General features: G+C 43.2%; 1 protein-coding gene across 1 annotated transcript in view; it reads right to left on the bottom strand.

The window, feature by feature from the left end:
* SNTG1 (syntrophin gamma 1) overlaps positions 1–17,125 on the bottom strand; it is a 239,301-nt gene that overhangs the window by 210,042 nt on the left and 12,134 nt on the right. Inside the window, exon 2 of the mRNA XM_066578979.1 lies at positions 13,731–13,785. Coding sequence (XP_066435076.1) covers positions 13,731–13,757 — 27 coding nt within the window. The 5' untranslated portion in view covers positions 13,758–13,785. The remainder of the gene's footprint in view (positions 1–13,730; positions 13,786–17,125) is intronic.

Here is a 17,125-nt window from a genome sequence, read left to right as displayed (position 1 = left end):
CCCACGTGTGCAGCTCCAGATGGAGGTGGCACAGGATTGGATTTCTCATTGCTTCTGTACAGCATTGTGGGCTATCGCCCCGCCCCTTTTAAAGAGGGTCGCTGCCTAGCCGTGCCAACCCTCTGCAGTGTGTGCCTGCTTTTCCTCTGGCAGACGCACTTATAAATAGACATGAGGGTGGCGTGGCATGAGGGCAGCTGAAGGCTGGGCAGGGACAGTTTGGTGTGCGCTGTGGACACTGGGTCGTGGGGGGGGGGGGAATTGGCACCATGTAACCCAGGAGAAGTGGCAGTGGAGTGTCATGCAGGCAGTGATTGTACTTTGTTGGAGGTAGTGTGGTGCTTAGCTAAGGTATGCATTGCTAATGAGGGCTTTTCAGAAGTAAAAATTGTTGGGAAGGGGTGGGGGCACTCTTGCCGCTATTGTGGCTTCATAGTGGGACCTGGGATCTTGAGATGCAGCCCAACATGTAGCCCCTCTCCTGCCCTATCCGTTTCTGTGTCGTTCCCATCACTTTCTTGAATTGCCCCGATTTTCACAAATGAAAACCTTAGCGAGCATCGGCGATATACAAAAATGCTCGAGTCGCCCATTGACTTCAATGGGGTTCGTTACTCGAAACGAACCCTCGAGCATCGCGAAAAATTCGTCTCGAGTAACGAGCACCCGAGCATTTTGGTGCTCGCTCATCTCTATTTAATACCTTTCTGCAAGTAGCCCAATCTAGGTTGCAGTGCTGCGCTACTATTATGGTGCCTGCTCTCTCCCACCCAATAGTATGAGACTTACAAGAAGCAAGAATCCTTCTTCTACAGTGTGGCGAGTGTGGTGATATTAAGCTAAATAGCCTTTTACCTTGGGGCACAGCTGTGTCCCGCACCCATGTGAATGGTTCTGGTCAATGCAAAAAGTACAATAAAATGTGCAGACATTCACGGCGCAAAAAAAAAAAAAATTCTGCTGTTGCGCGCGTTTTGCACATAAACTTGTGGGAAGCTGTCCAAACTACATAAAACAAAGCAAAAACTATACTCTGCTTTTAGAAGAAGTGCTCCAAGTTAAGATCCTTAATTGTTCACACCTGTGCTCATATGGCACTTTTGGCTGTACTCACACTTGGCATTTTTTGGTTCATTTCTGAATGGCAGCAGACAACCGCATCAAAAATTGCATGCTTTTTTTAATAATGCATGGATTAATAAAAACCACATGCAGTTTCTAAAAAAGTCATGTGTTTTTTTCCTGGGGTTCAAGAATGCATAAAAAAAAAAACAGTGTGAACGCAACCTTTCTTAAGCTTGACGTGAGCTTAGCATGAGCCGAAATGTCACACAGGGGTGAACAATAAAAGGATCTGAACGTGGAGTGCTGCCCATGCTTTTTTGCATGGTGAATAGACTGTTGAATCAGGTTACTCTGGGCTTTCAGGACCATAGGATTTGTCCAGTGCAGATTTTTTTCCCTTTTTATATACTTTTGTGTCCACCCATGACTAGATTAATTTAATGTCTTACTGGAGCAGATTCTTATAGGGGGAGCCATGATATGTTGTATATGGTGTGTGTGTGCATTTCCTTTGAAGTTGTATTGTCCCAGGAAAGATCATTGAAATATTGTACCCCAAGGCCATAGCACCTTGAGGGAGCATTGTATTAGGAATTCTGGATCCTGAAATCTTCAGATTAGTAGTCTGGAGGTAGTTCCTTTTAGGCCGATCTCACACAACTGGATTTAAATTGTGGATTCCGCGATCAGGTCCACATGGACGATCTGCGGTACATTACGGGCATTGAAAGCCATGCATTTTCAAATTTTCCTTTACACTTGCAGATACGAATTGCATAATTCGCAAGTGGAAAAAAATAAATCACCTTAAGCAGATGAATCAATATATTATCAAAATTTGCCACATTATTATGTTTTGTCTCACTTTTCATTAGTTTATTTGCATCAGTTTGAATTTTACTAGTATAGAGTTTCTGGTCTAGATTATTTTCAGCGAACAGCTCTCTAAAGTATATGGGTATCCTATGAAAGTTTCAGAGATCTTTTGTGGGGGGTGGAGGGATTAATTACATTATGGCTAAACAATGAATCGGATATCCAATGTAAGACCCTCCAATTCTTTTGTTGGTGAAGAGGGAGGCGGTAAATTAAGAACATAGACAAGAGCCTTAGCAGTCTTGGCCAGTTAGAAGTCCTGAGGGGATGAAAGTGTCAGCTCCTCATGTGCTTAATTAAACTAACGCATATATATAGTATGCACATGCCATGAGTGGGAACTAAATGTAAGATCTCAGTCAATCAAAAGCAGCAGTAGAACTCATAGGTTGGCTCTTTTTGGCTGCATAGACTCACTCTTCAGATGGGTGTGTATGCATGCACATTGCGCAGAGAATAGAACTTATTGTTTTCAATAGGTTCATTCTCACCATTCTTTTGTATATACATTTCAACCCCAAAGTAATTCTCCTCATCGGGTGACCACAAAGACTCCCGACCCAGCGGGTGGCTTAAAGAGGGCTAGCGCTACACTTTGATCTGTGTTCTAAGCCCCTGGAAGTGGGAGGAACATTGCGGCCTAGTGAAGGCCAAGACCATAGACTAAATTGGTTCACCGCCATACTACATGGCAGAGGAGGGTCGAGGGAAGAGACTAGCACTGCAACTTAAACCCCAGAACTCTCCTTTCCTCACCTGGCATCTGGAGCCTCGCCACCTTGATAAACCCCTTGCATTAGAGCTGTGGCTTGGCTGAGTGGATTGGAACTCAATGGTAGCAGTCTCCTGGGCTGTGTGAGCTGGGGCCCAAAGAGGATGGGGATCTTTCTGTGTGTATGCAGAGGCACAGCAGATGGACAGCAGGACATCTATGGGAGAGGGGAGTCCCATTTGTTCTCTGTATGCCTTCAGTATTAGGTGGGCTGCAGGGAATAAACATTGCCCAATACCTTTGGAAGCTCTGAAGACTCAGGAGAATCCTCCCCCACATTACATTGGTTCAACTCATGAATAAAAAGCCCTACACTTCTGGCTTTTACACAAGGCAATTATTCGGGGACAGTTAATTATTAGGTGCCTCGTGTGGTGTAGAGTGTTAGGACAGCAGAAATGCAGTTCTAAGCTCTTGCTCATAACCCGAGGGTTGCAGGTTCAATCCCCACGTAGTTCAGGTAGCCGGCTCAAGGTTGACTTCGCCTTCCATCCTTCCGAAGTTGGTAATGAGTACCCAGCTGACTGAGGAAGGCAATGGCAAAACACCCTGCAAAAACAGTCTGCCAAGGAAATGTCAAGATGTGACATCACCCATGACTCGGTGCTTGCACAAGGGGACTTTCCTAAAGTTCCCTGGTGCAAGTTATCATTAAAAAGGAAAAGAGAAAGAAATCCTTTTAGCTTCAGAAACACAATATTTTCTATTAAATACAGCAGAACACCTCCTTTACATGGACAGACTAGAAATAGAAAGACAGGCTGACTCAAAGGCCAAAAAGTTCTTTAGGCAACAGCGCTAATTTATAGAAGCATTTTTCACCACTCCCGAAATTATTGCATGTTTATCTCCCTTTAGATATACTGCGTGGTACCTCACTTTGAAAAATGCAGGTCAGTTAGGAAAATTAAAAATAGATGGTCAGTCACCCTACAATGGAACCCTAATGACTTTTGGAACCTTTTGATTTTTCTTATATATTTCTACTTCTACTTTTGATTATACCCAATTCTAGATAAGAGTTGGGGGGTTAGTCCACAATTAGGTTTAAATGTTAAAATGTTTCTGACCTTTTCAAGATATTAAAATTGGCTTAAGAATACTTTACTCTTTGCATGATGTCCTGCCTTAATAAATCTCTTGACAATGGACTATAAGTAAGTGAGAAGCTATAAAAGGTTGGATAGAGGTAAGGCACTACTACCCCTAAAGGAAATCACTGCAAGAAGATTAAAATTTCAGGAAAATTATGTAATGTTTCTCTGTTTCTGTTGTGAGACACTGAAGGGGTTAATTCCGGATGGTCACTATATTCTGCCTGGGCTCAGGTATTACGCCTGTTAGGAATGAATGGAGTTCCTGTCTCACTGCATGGGACATGGGGGAAAACTAGGGATGTAATCTCCAGCAAAGGTAGTTGCTGGAGATGTTTTTTATGCGCTCTTTCTCTCTCTCTCTCTCTATCTCTCTCCTGCCTGCCAAAAAATTTGCCAATGACACGTGCAGCGGCGGGGAGGGGCCAAAACAGGCACGTCACATCAGGGAGGAGCCAAAAACTGGTGCGGGGTCGAACACAACTTGATGCTCGTTCGAGTAACGAGCACCATCGAGTACGCTAATACTCGAACGAGCATCAAGCTTGGCAGAGTATATTCGCTCAACTCTAATTGCTACTAAAGGAGGATCTACAGGTTATTAAATTTAAGGGTTTGTGCATTGTGAATGTTACTCAATAAAAGACATGAATGGTAAAAAATATACTCCCTACAATAATTAATGAATAGATTAAATCAACCCAAACAGGAAAATCTAAGAATTAACCAAGTATTTCACTTTTGTCACTACATATCTCTTCCCCTCTTACTCCCCAATAGACTACCACTGGAAGGAAAGTTTTTTTGTTTATGTGGAGATGGATGGAAGACCTGCATGTAGAAATTTTCATAGAGACATGGCACTATTGTTGCTTTACTATTTCTAAAGGTAGCCACCAGGTCTTCTGTATGGAGACTTCAATAAAGTTTCTCCATAGGACTCACTTGGTCCCTCAAAGAGTGCATCACTACTTTTATTTTTCTTCCCTCTTCTATTTTTGAGGCTGTCAACCATAGGAGATCCTTTCCATACTTGATGAACCTTCCCAGAAGTCAACAGGCTTTGGTCACAGGTCCATAGGTTACTTAATTGTCTGTTTGTTGGTCTGGTATCTAGGTCTCCCACTGTATTTCTTTTATGGGACCAACCTCCATGTTTCAAATCCCAAGCTTACAGGCTCATCCCGTATGTGTGTATGGCCATAAAAATCCATATAGCTTCCAGGTGGAAATCACCCTCTCTTTCCCTGAGGTTACCAATAGAATCTCTAGTATAATGATATATGAAAAAATTCATGCTATAAGAACTGACACTATGCTTACCTATTCAGGAACCTGTCAACCTTGGATTAACTATAGTAACACTTCAATATGCCATAATGTGCTTTCTATTTAATCAATACTGTAGAGGACTTGGTTTATTAATACCCTCTCCAGTCCTACTCTTGATGATTGTTATGAAGGTTGTATAAGTTTGTATGGATCCAGTAGCAGGGTAGAAAGTGGTTAGTTTCATAGGTTCAGATTTCTTGGATTTGCTTTTAGGCATGGCTGGATGTATAAAATGCTAGCAATAGATCAAGCCCAAGTATATGTAAGGCCTCATGTCCACGGGGAAAATCAGGCCCGCTACGGATTCTCCGTGGAGAATCATTAGCGGGTCCCTTCCTGCCCCGCGGACATGAGCGCTTAAAATAAGAATAAACTCACCTCTCGCACGCTCCGGATCTTCCCTTCGCCGCGGCTTCATCTTCTCTCCATCGCGGCCGGATCTTCTTTCTTCGGCCCAGCGGATGTGCATGGCACGTCGGTTGCGTGCCGCGTACATGCGCCGGCCCAAAGAAAAAAGATCCGGCCGCGACGGAGAGAAGATGAAGCCGCGGTGAAGGGAAGATCCGGAGCAGGTGAGTATATTCTTATTTTAGGTCTCCTGCGGATCCGGACGGCTTCCATAAGTTTCAATAGAAGCCTGCGGGAGCCGTCCCCGCGGGAGACCCGCACGAAAATGGAGCATGGTCCATATTTTTCATGCTCCATTTTTTTAAAAATCACTTTTATTGACCATCCGCGGGTATTTATCTACGCGTGGGTGGTCAATGCATCCCTATGGGATGCGGATCCGTGGGCAGGAGAAGAGTTAAAATCCGCTGTGGATTTTAATTCTTATTTTGCCCGTGGACATGAGGCCTTATTACTGAGCCTGATGCGTACAATGACTGGTTGAAAAGTGTGGATGATACTGTCTGTATATTGAGTAGGGTTTTGTTTTCAGTCTGTGTTGTGTGAATAAAACAGGCACTGCTTTTATATCTCAGCATTCTGTTTAGTTTTTGAGCGCTCAGTTTTAATGTCCAACTTGATCCTTTTATTTATTTGTGCAAGGTGTTCTAGATATCTCTCAACCTTTCTTCAGAGCAGCACACTCCTATCTGCTTTGTAGAAGCAATGCATATAGCTCTCAGTGTGACAGATAAGCTCCCAGCTTTAGGGCAGAGTATGGCTCCTATAGAGCCTTAAAGGGGTTGTCCCGCGATAGCAAGTGGGGTTAAGCACTTCTGTATGGCCATATTAATGCACTTTGTAATATACATTGTGCATTAAATATTGGCCATACAGAAGTTATACACTTACCCCCTCCGGTGCTGGCGTCCCCGTCTCCATGGCACCGACCAAAGCCACCTTCTCCCTGGATTAGACGCGCTTGCGCTGAAGGGGCCACTCCGGCGTGCTCGCGCCGCACAGGTCTTCTGCGCATGCAGGGAGAAGGCGGCTTTGGTCGGCGCCATGGAGACGGGGACGCCAACACCAGGGGGGTAAGTGTATAACTTCTGTATGGCCAATATTTAATGCACAATGTATATTACAAAGTGCATTAATATGGCCATACAGAAGTGCTTAACCCCACTTGCTATCGTGGGACAACCCCTTTAAGCAGGGGGACAGAGAAGCGACCTACAGTTCCCTGCTGAGCAGGTATAGCACACAGCTCTCTGCTCTGAGTGCACTGTGTTACAGAAGAACCTCCAGCCTCAGAGCGTAAAGTCCTTCTTGTGGAGGCTTGTGCAGGGATATGGAGCCCCCCCTCCTCTCCCATTGAGCAGCTTACAGTTCCATGCTAAGCAGGTATAGCACACAGCTCTCTGCTCCGAGTGCACTGTGTTACAGAAGAACCTCCAGCCTCAGTGCTCAGAGTCCTTCTTGTGGAGGCTTGTGCAGGGATATGAAGGCACCCCTCACCCTCCTCTCCCACAGAGCAGCCTTCAGTTCAGACTGTGCAAACGAAGCACCCAGCTCTCTTATCTGAGGCCCCTGTATTTCACAGGAACTTCAGATAGAGCTTGCTGGGAGCTATGGCTTGTAGTCCATAAAGGGAAAAAGAAAATAGAGAAGCTAACCTTTGCTTAGGAGCCCGCACTGCACCACTGCGCAGAGAACACTCCCTGTGTCAAATCCACCCACCCAGTGCTGTCAGCTTCCAGCAGGAAAATCCACAGTAAAAAGGAGGTTAACAAGAACTCTGCGTAGTTCGAAACGCGTTCTCTGTTCCTGTTTTAAAAGGCACTTCTAAATAAAGCAGTAATACACTTTTTCCCAAGTGTCACATCAAAGTCTTTTTTTTTACTGTGGATCTATCTGTAGTCCCCTGCATGGGTTAAGTTTATCTCCCACCTCCTCTCCAGTGAGGTCACTTCCGGTCTGCTCTGTGGATACTGGAGTCTGTGGATTCTTCTCCCTTCTTCCGCAGCAGCTGAAAGGCAATCTGCTGCACCCAACTCACTGGTTTTCTCCTCTTAAACAGATTTAGAGCAGCTCTCCAAGTGCTTCTTTCATTTTATGTACAAGTTATCACCTGATATTTTGCTAAGTGCTGCTTTTTTATAGAGTTAGTCAGGGAGCTCCTACACCCTGCTGCCTCTCAGTCCTGCATCAGACTCCGCCCATGCATCTTTGATCATTTCATATATTACTATGTTGGCCAAATATGAAGGGGAAATTTACATGGTTTCTAATTACACTTTGTATGTTAATACTAATAAAAACTTTTTGCAACTAAAATAATAAACTTTGCATTAACTTTTATGCTTCTTTTTTCCAAGGTGCATGAAAACCTTTTTAATCCTTTCCAATCCAATTTGTATCCTGGTTTTCCTACGGGCTTACTCTTTTTCTGCCATTATACAATGGCGCTATATGCTAGCTAAAGCCAGTACTGCATGAAGTGACACGTTGGATAGGCTCCAACAGCAGAGAGGCCGGCAATATATGGTAAGAGAACCCTGATGGATGTCTTTCAACATCGGAGCTGTACAGCCTTAAATCATAATGTCTTCAGAGGTCAGACAGTGGATGGGAAAGGGTTAACGCAAAGAATATATTCTGCTCTGAGAATTTTAAAAGGAAAGTGGAAATGCCTGAAGTGGCTCCAGTGCACTCTTCTTATACTTAAGTAATTTATTGTGCTAAATGTCTTAAGGCATGGAACCAAGCGATTTAGATATAGTATTAAATGAGGCTGTCAGACTACCACCTAATATGACCTGTTTTACAGGAACAATGGATCAGAGGTCTTATTTTCTTCATAGTGTAATAGAAGGAAGCATAATACATAGATTAATGCAAAGTAGACATCTGTTGAAAGGTCATCTGATTTTCTATTTTCAGTAATTTCCTCCTTGAGTGACAAATTTTGATTACATCTAAATAAATCTAAATGCAGAAGCTGGATGTTTAATCAGATGTACAGCATTCTCCCTGAATTCCATTATCAAATTATCCAGATAGTCTTTAAGTATGATATTTAACAATTACTCCACAATCCCACTTATGAGATGAATACATACTTGTCAGAATTTAAAAGTGCAAAAGTGAACCATCTCTTCAAGGTGCAGAAAGTTTAGCATTCCCTTAGTATTCTAATCTTGTGGACCTCATGCATGACATCAAATGTAGTTAGTTCAACCTACTGCTTGCGATATTACCAATTTTAATTGGCGATTAGCACAATATCACAGTGTGTGTTCTCAGGGTATGATATCTAAAAACAATCTCAGAAAAAGGAATCGCGTCATTAAATTTCAATCAGATTCCCATGCAAATCTGGCACTTAACTTGAGAGCCAAAACCTCAACTCTGCTAAATCTGTTTCTATTACCTTTGTGATCAAACTGAACAGCAGTCCTGGGATACATATATCAGGCAGAGCAATAGATTTTGTCTGAGGCCTCTTTCACATGATCATTTTAATGCTTCAATAGCCGCGCTAAAAAATCGTGACTATCTGAGCTTAAAAATTGCATGAACCAAGGATAGCCACGACCAAGTCCATTCACATATCTGGCTGCGGTGAAATAACACCGCAGCCTCGAATCTTTTGGGTGGCAGAATACCTTTTAAATGACTTAAATGCTTTAACTAGAGGCACCTGTCATTGTTTAGCAGTGCTCGCTGCTGCTAACCCCCCCCCCCCTCCCTTGGAGTCTATGGAGTCTCCTGCGTTGTCCCCCTCCCTTGGAGTCTATGGAGTCTCCTGCGTTGTCCCCCTCCCTTGGAGTCTATGTAGTCTCCTGCGTTGTCTCCCTCCCTTGGAGTCTATAGAGTCTCCTGTATTGTCTCCCTCCCTTGGAGTCTATGGAGTCTCCTGCATTGTCTCCCTCCCTTGGAGTCTATGGAGTCTCCTGCATTGTCTCCCTCCCTTGGAGTCTATGGAGTCTCCTGCATTGTCTCCCTCCCTTGGAGGCTATGGAGTCCTATCTTTTGACGCAGAGAAATATAGGTGTTAAAATAATGTGCCTTTTGTGCTATCTTTTGACAAGCGATTTTTTTCGGCACGTCAAAAAATTGTTCGTCTAAATGAACCCATTGGTTCTTTTAGATGTGATTTTTTTTTTTTATGAGCCTATTTTGCGTTAAAATTACATTTATGTGAAAGAGGCCTAAGGCCCTTTTCGCACTCCTGAGAAAATCATTCCCTAGCCTACCATCTGGGCTATGGACACCAACTTTTGTTATTTTCATCTTGTATCCATCCTTTTCTTCTGTCAATTCTGACACTCTGGGAAAAGAAACTCGGGCGGGTTCTGTTAGATAAGCTCCTACACGTAACAGGCTAGTAAACCACTAGTCTGTTTATGTGATAGCTAAAGAAGCAGCAGATTGGTGAACGGGGTGTTCTCTATAGAGAAGCAGGGGGCTAGTGCTTCTCTCCTTTTCCTCACCTGGGGATATGTGTCCTGAATAAGCACAGGCACAAAAACCCTTGCGATACCGGCTTAGCGTCCCGGTATGCATATTGCATAGGACGAACCGGCTATCCAATCTCTGGACAGAGACGGATTGCTCCAATTCTACTTTACTCACAGCATAACACTGCATCCCTATGGTATGTTTCTGTGAGTAGTAGCAGCTTGAACATTCCCGTATCAGTCCTGAACACCCCACGCCAGACATTCGCATTCAAGGCTGATTTGGGTCATTAGGATACGCTATCTCTGGCAAATCTCAAATTATTGCTTTTGTCAATAAGAGAAATTTGAGTATCGAACTTTCTACCCAGGCTAGACCCGATCCTTTGAGAAACCTGCTGCATGAACAGGCCCTCCAAAAATTAAGATATTCGTTTCTTTATCAATTGGTCTATTGGTGACCTCATGATATCATCTATACTGTCTCTACTCAATCCCGATTTATAATGCTCCTGATGATCCACGAGAATTGAAGTGGTGAAACGCGTCGAGCAATTAAATACGAGAATCAGCATACTAAAAAGGGAAATTCGAATACGCTTGGGTCAAGTATTTACACTACGACCCTTATCTATAGAGGCGAGGCCGTCCTATACTAACCGGGAGACTCTCTCTGGAGGTTGGCATCATACATATCTAGCAACCTCGGGAGATGATCCCTACGGCCAAGGCCAATTCCGACTATCCATTTAGGAATTGGTCAGGTACCTCTACCCTCCTTTGAAAAAAAGGGGGGGGGGGGCAAAAAAGAATTGTGAAGAAACGAACGTTCAAATCACTAAAAATTGCATCCATCTACGGTGTGTGGGCTTTATAAATAAAAAAGACCAAAACAACTGGGGATTATCTTACAAACCCCAAGTACCAATATACCCCTGCCTCATACATTACCGGCTTTAAGCAGGACAAAAAAACTTCGTGGTCGCCGGTGACCAGATCACACAAACACCCACACACACAGCACAATTGGATGCCCATCTTTAGTGACGGTGTGGTTGGATGGTATTTACCACGCCCCTTACTTACTTTTTTTGTTTTTGTTGTTTTATGTGTTGTGCCCCTATATGTGCATTTTTAAAAAGTTCAAAATAAAAATTATATTTTTTAATTCAAGTCACCACTGTGAAAGGTCTCCCTCCCTTGGAGTCTATGGAGTCTCCTGCATTGTCTCCCTCCCTTGGAGTCTATGGAGTCTCCTGCATTGTCTCCCTCCCTTGGAGTCTACGGAGTCTCCTGCATTGTCACCCTCCCTTGGAGTCTATGGAGTCTCCTGCATTGTCTCCCTCCCTTGGAGGCTATGGAGTCCTATCTTTTGACGCAGAGAAATATAGGTGTTAAAATAATGTGCCTTTTGTGCTATCTTTTGACAAGCGATTTTTTTCGGCACGTCAAAAAATTGTTCGTCTAAATGAACCCATTGGTTCTTTTAGATGTGATTTTTTTTTTATGAGCCTATTTTGCGTTAAAATTACATTTATGTGAAAGAGGCCTAAGGCCCTTTTCGCACTCCTGAGAAAATCGTGCGAGATTTGTGTGTTGCGAGATGCACAAATCTAGCAGAAATATGAACCTCATTCTTTGGAACGAGGTCATACACATGAGTGACTTTTTCCTTTGTCCTATCTTTGGTCATGCACTCACATTGTATCGCCCATTGTTTGCAATGGGGCCAGTGGTAGCATCGCACTTCGTATTACATGCATGCAGTGCAATACAATGTTTCCCTTTGAAAACAATGGGAGAAACTCTGCGATCCTTCGCCGTGGCTGACAGCTACTTCCCCAAAGTAATGCAAGGCGGTTTTGAGATAAAAACGCCCCTCATCCTCAGGGAGAATTGCATGTAAGCGAGCGCTATATCAGGCCGTAATTCATAGCCTGATATCGCACTCGCCTGTGTGAAGTTGGCCTAAAGGTCTAGCGATTTCAAAGCAAAAACACTGCAACCCGTTCCTTACAAAAGATAACCCGTAGTTTGTAGTGTGTTTAATATTTCTCTGTTGACATGCAGGTAACGTCTGACCATAGTATTCTTGGTCTAAAATAACATATTAAAAAGGCAAGAAAAAAATATCACTAAATCTAGTCCCGTTTTCCTAAAAGTGGGCAAATTTAGGCTGGATTCATATAAACGTATTTGCGTGTGCAATATGCAGAAAATAAAACCCATTTTTTTCAATGGGTTTATTCACGTGTGTTTTTTTATGTGCACATTTCCATCACGCAAAAAAATACGCTGTTTGAAATCACGCAACTACTTGGCATTCCAGTGGCTGAGAGAATTGTTGAGTATTTTTGTGCATGCAAAATACAGTTCTGTGCGCAAATACGCAACGCCAATTTTGCAAAAAATGCAGCACTAATGTGTGCACAAATATGCATAAGGTCATGGGAATCTGGCATTACAAATGGAAATATTCTGGTTTTCTGGAGTAAATGCACCAGAAAACCATTGGACATGCTTTGCGCCACATTTATTATGTTTTTAGACACTTTCAGACAGTTTTTATTACTCATCCAGCAAAGGGGCATTCCTTCGTAGAAAAGGGTGCATGGCTTAATGCAATGCCATGAACCAAAAATTTAGCATAGAAGTAACACAATTTTTTGTCATGTAGCCAACTAATAGGTTAAAAATAAATAAAACACTCATGTATATGACCCCATTCAAAAGAATAGGCTTCATATTCGTGCAAGATTTGTGTGTCCTGCAACGCAGAAATCTCACACAATTTTCTCGACCCTGTGAAAGAGGCCTATGTTTGCACTGTCTATTAGAAAGTATAGTTGAGAGACCATCTGCCCCTGTGTGTTGTATGAAACCAACCTTAACCCTTTCAGAACTCTAAATTATGCAATCGACTTTGTGGGTAGCTTAAAACTGTGGGACAAATACATATACACACACACACCATTTAAAGGTATGCCAAAATGGTCACAGCGGCTCAGGATTGTTAATCAATTTGGTGCATCTTTAGACTCTTCTATCTAAAGGCCCATTTAGACACATTGATTATCACTAGGGATGAGCGAGTACACTCGCTAAGGCACTACCTGCTCGAGTAATGTGCCTTAGCCGAGTATCTCCCTGCTTGTCCCTAAAGATTCGGGGGCCGCCGCAGCTGACCGGTGAGTTGCGGCGGGGAGCGGGGCAGAGCGGGCGGGAGAGAGGGAGAGAGAGATCTCCCCTCCGTTCCTGCCCGCTCTCCCCCGCAGCTCCCTGCCCCTTGGCGGCACCCGAATCTTTCGGGACGAGCGGGGAGATACTCGGCTAAGGCACATTACTCGAGCGAGTAGTGCCTTAGCGAGTATACTCGCTCATCCCTAATTATCACTCAAAAGATGTCTTTCGAGCGATAATCTTTGTGTTATTTACAATGCAAAATGATCGTTCAAACGTTGAGCGATCACCTTGCGCTCCAGCTGTACCCCGCTCCGAACGCCCGGCTGTATAGCCGGGCACTCTGAGCACAGAATGCAGAAGAAAAGCGGGGTGCCCCCGCTTGTCTTCTGCATCCAGCTGTTAGCCGCTCCGAGCGCCCGGATGCTCTGAACGGAGAATGCAGAAAACAAGCGGGGTGGCCCGATTGTGAGCCCCAATGAGGACAGAACCCATTATTATATGCAATTATACAGTATAATAACAAAGTCTTAAAAAAATGCATACTAACTTACTGCTCACCTCATCACATGTCGTTCGGAAATCCATATGCCGTAGCACAGATAGGAATATTTGTCTTAAAAGAATGAGAAGAAGAAAATACCATCACATATTTATACTTATTAAATATTAGACTCCAGTTCAACTTTTCAGAGAATATCAACATTCAATAACAATAGAGAGAGAGACAAGTAGACAAGATGGATCACAGGTAAGAGAGTAGCATAGTATGTAAGGCCAAAAAATGACATATGTCCATCTAGATCAGCCTGTTTCCACACCCCATTGTTGATCCAGAGGAAGGCAAAAAAAACCTCAATGAGGCAGAAACGGTTTTCCGCATTCTATTGTGCTGTCATGGTAAAAGCCATTCTGAAAAGCATGCCTTTATAACGGGGTACTGCCCTCTAGGCTTGGATGGTTTTATACTACTTTTTTTGGAGTAGTATAAACCACTCTAAAAAACGTATTCTTATGGAGGAAGAGCCCAGAAGAACAAGCAGAGGTTGCAGACAGCAGTCTGGATGCGTGTGTTGCTCCCCAGACTCTATCCTGCATTGTCTGCCCACAAATTTCTGCTTTCTTTATACCATTTGTATTTGGTTTCCTAGCAACATGTGTACAAATCCGTGTCCATATGCAATACTAATTGTGTATGCACTGGGAATTGAAAGCATCAAGAGAGATCAATGGAGCTCATACATGCGGAATCTGCTGTAAAATAGAGCAAACTGCGATTTTTCTTCTTCTCACGCAATCCACAATTCCTACCCGCAAGTGTGAGCAAACTGACGAAATCCCATGCATTTCAATGCCTGCGTAGTACCACAAATCATATGGGCGGAAAGTGATCGTGGAATCTGCAATTTAAATCCATTAGTGTGAAACCAGCCTTAATGTTCTAGTTGTGAATTCGTGTTACTTATCTTTTCTTCTGAATGTGTAAAGTTGAAGATTCAGGTATTTGTTTAGTTTTGTTTGTTTTTTCCTTTAACATTTAGTTGTCATTTTTTAGGCTTCATAGTCTCCAAAAGGCAAATTTCTATTTCAAAATAAGCAATAAAATGAGCAACAAAGTTTATGACTGTGTACATTTAGTTAAAGCGAAGCATAATTGTATACAAAACAAGTATAAAAGCGGACTGTAAATAGAGCGTTTGGTGGGAAGCTGACATCTCAGGAGATAGCTGACATTGTTGTGCCTTATTACATTCCGCTGTAAGGTAGCTTTCATGCAGCTGTCAAATACAAATCATATTTATTGGGCCAAGAACAAGACTAAATCTCACCAGGACAAAACAGGGAAACCTTTCACAAAGGTTATGTTTGGAAAAAGTCTCTTTGTTTTAAGGTCCCCATATGCATTAGGTGCTTCACAGACTTTGTACAATGTGTCTCACTGCTCAGCATATCACACGTGGCAGATGAAACTGACAGGACAGACACTGTAGGTGTCCACAAGGAGAACCTTGTCAGTCAATCCACGGAGCACGGTCACCAGCACTGTCCTGAGAACGCTTCAAATGGTCTGAACGATTCAGAATCAATAGGAAGTTTCTTTAGTAGCAGTACTTGCAAAGATAAGAAATCAGTGTTTGTGTGTGTATTATATATATATATTTATTACACAGCGCTGCAGCTATCATTTTGCTATAAAGCAGACACCCCAGGGCTTTGCTAAGGGCTCCTGCAGATGAGCAATTTTGTGCACGCAAAATGGTTTGCTTAAACTGCAGACAATTGATTTCAATAGGTTCCCTCACATTCAATGTTTTTGCGCTCAATCTTGAAAATATACACAACATGCTCTACTTTTCTGCACATTTGCTCACCCAAGGCAGCATAGGAGTGTATTAGGGTGGGCAAATGTGCACATCATTCACACCAAGTCAAAAACTGAACTGCGCAATTTCACGGTGTTATCTATTAGGCCTCCTTCACATGGGCGACATGGCCTTGTTGCGAGAAAACCGCTGGATATTACATTAATCTCATCGCGGAGGGGAAGTTGGGGTGGGGGGCAGGAAATGTATATAAAAAAAGCAGCACTGGAAGAATCTTATGGTGCTGCAGTCCGGAGTGACGTGATCCAACAGTCTATACTCCATGCAAAATACGCATGGGTGGCATTCCAAGTTCAGATCCTTTATGGTTCACACCTGTGACATTTCAGTGAAGCTTATCTCAGGCTTAAGAAAGGTGTGTGTGTGTGCGTGTGTGTGTGCGTGTGTGTGTGTGTTCCTGACCTATAACAAAAATAAAAACCCACAAAGTTTTTAGAAACTGCATGTGGTTTTTAACAATGCATGCATTCTAAACAATAAAAAATACATGCAGTTTCTGAAGCGCTTGGGAAGTGTGAATGCAGCCAAAACTGCAGTATGAGTTGAAACATCACACAGGTGAGAAAAATAAAGGATCTTCACTTGGAGTGCTGCCCACACTTCTTCTAAAAGGAGAGTATAGTTTTTGCTTTGATTCAGGGATCCATCATGCGAGCGTATGCATTTTTACAGTCGCCCGCACGAGCCGTTAAATTTGCGTGAATTAAGAAAAGATGTGATCAAGTCCCGAGCTTAATTAGCGTTTTCTCGTCCATTCACACGCTTGGGTGCGTTGTATTAGCGAAAAATATTACAAAGCCCAGAAATCCCTTGCTTGGCAGAAGTCCTCAGAATGACTTCCAATGCCTATATAGAGGCACCTCTAAGTTTTTCCCTGTGTTGGACGCAGCTAAACTGCCTCCCCCCTTCCTTTTTTGCAGCTCCCATAGAAGTCTATGGAAGCCGGCAGCGTATATCGGTCAAAAGATAGAACCAGAACTATCTTTTCCGGCAGCATATAATTTCAGCCACCGATTTCGGTCGTGCATGTGCTATTTTTTCCAGCGCAAATATTTTTACGTGGCCAAAAATTTGCTTATCTGAACGAATACATTGGAAGCCAATGCTTCAGATGGTCGCGATTTTTGGCTGCGTAAAAACGCTCGTGTGAATAAAGCTCGGTATCATGCAGCCAAGAAAATTGTGCGAGGTTTGTGCTCACAAATTTCGCTTGCATATGAACCCTATTTTTTAGAATGAGGTCATGCACATGATGGATGTCCTATCTTTGGGCGTACATGCCAATGCAGTTCGAAGTGATGCACGTTTTTTCCCCAAGACTCAGCCCAGTATCACGCTCATCACTGTGTGATTTACCCGCGGATGATGCAGGGTGTTTTTCTGTCAAAACTCTTCCCATGACTCCTGGGAAGTAGTGATCATGCGTTGCGGCTTCCAGCCGCATTGGAGGATTGGAAAGCGTTACCCCTTGTTTTTAATGGGAAACCTTGCATCACACGCCGTGTGCTGTGTTTTTCTTTCCCATTAAAAACAAATATAGGACATGCCACAATTTTTTCCTGCACCATAAAG

This window comes from Eleutherodactylus coqui, chromosome 9 (assembly GCF_035609145.1).
Source record: "Eleutherodactylus coqui strain aEleCoq1 chromosome 9, aEleCoq1.hap1, whole genome shotgun sequence".
NCBI lineage: Eukaryota > Metazoa > Chordata > Amphibia > Anura > Eleutherodactylidae > Eleutherodactylus > Eleutherodactylus coqui.
This window is presented reverse-complemented; position numbering and strand designations above follow the sequence as displayed.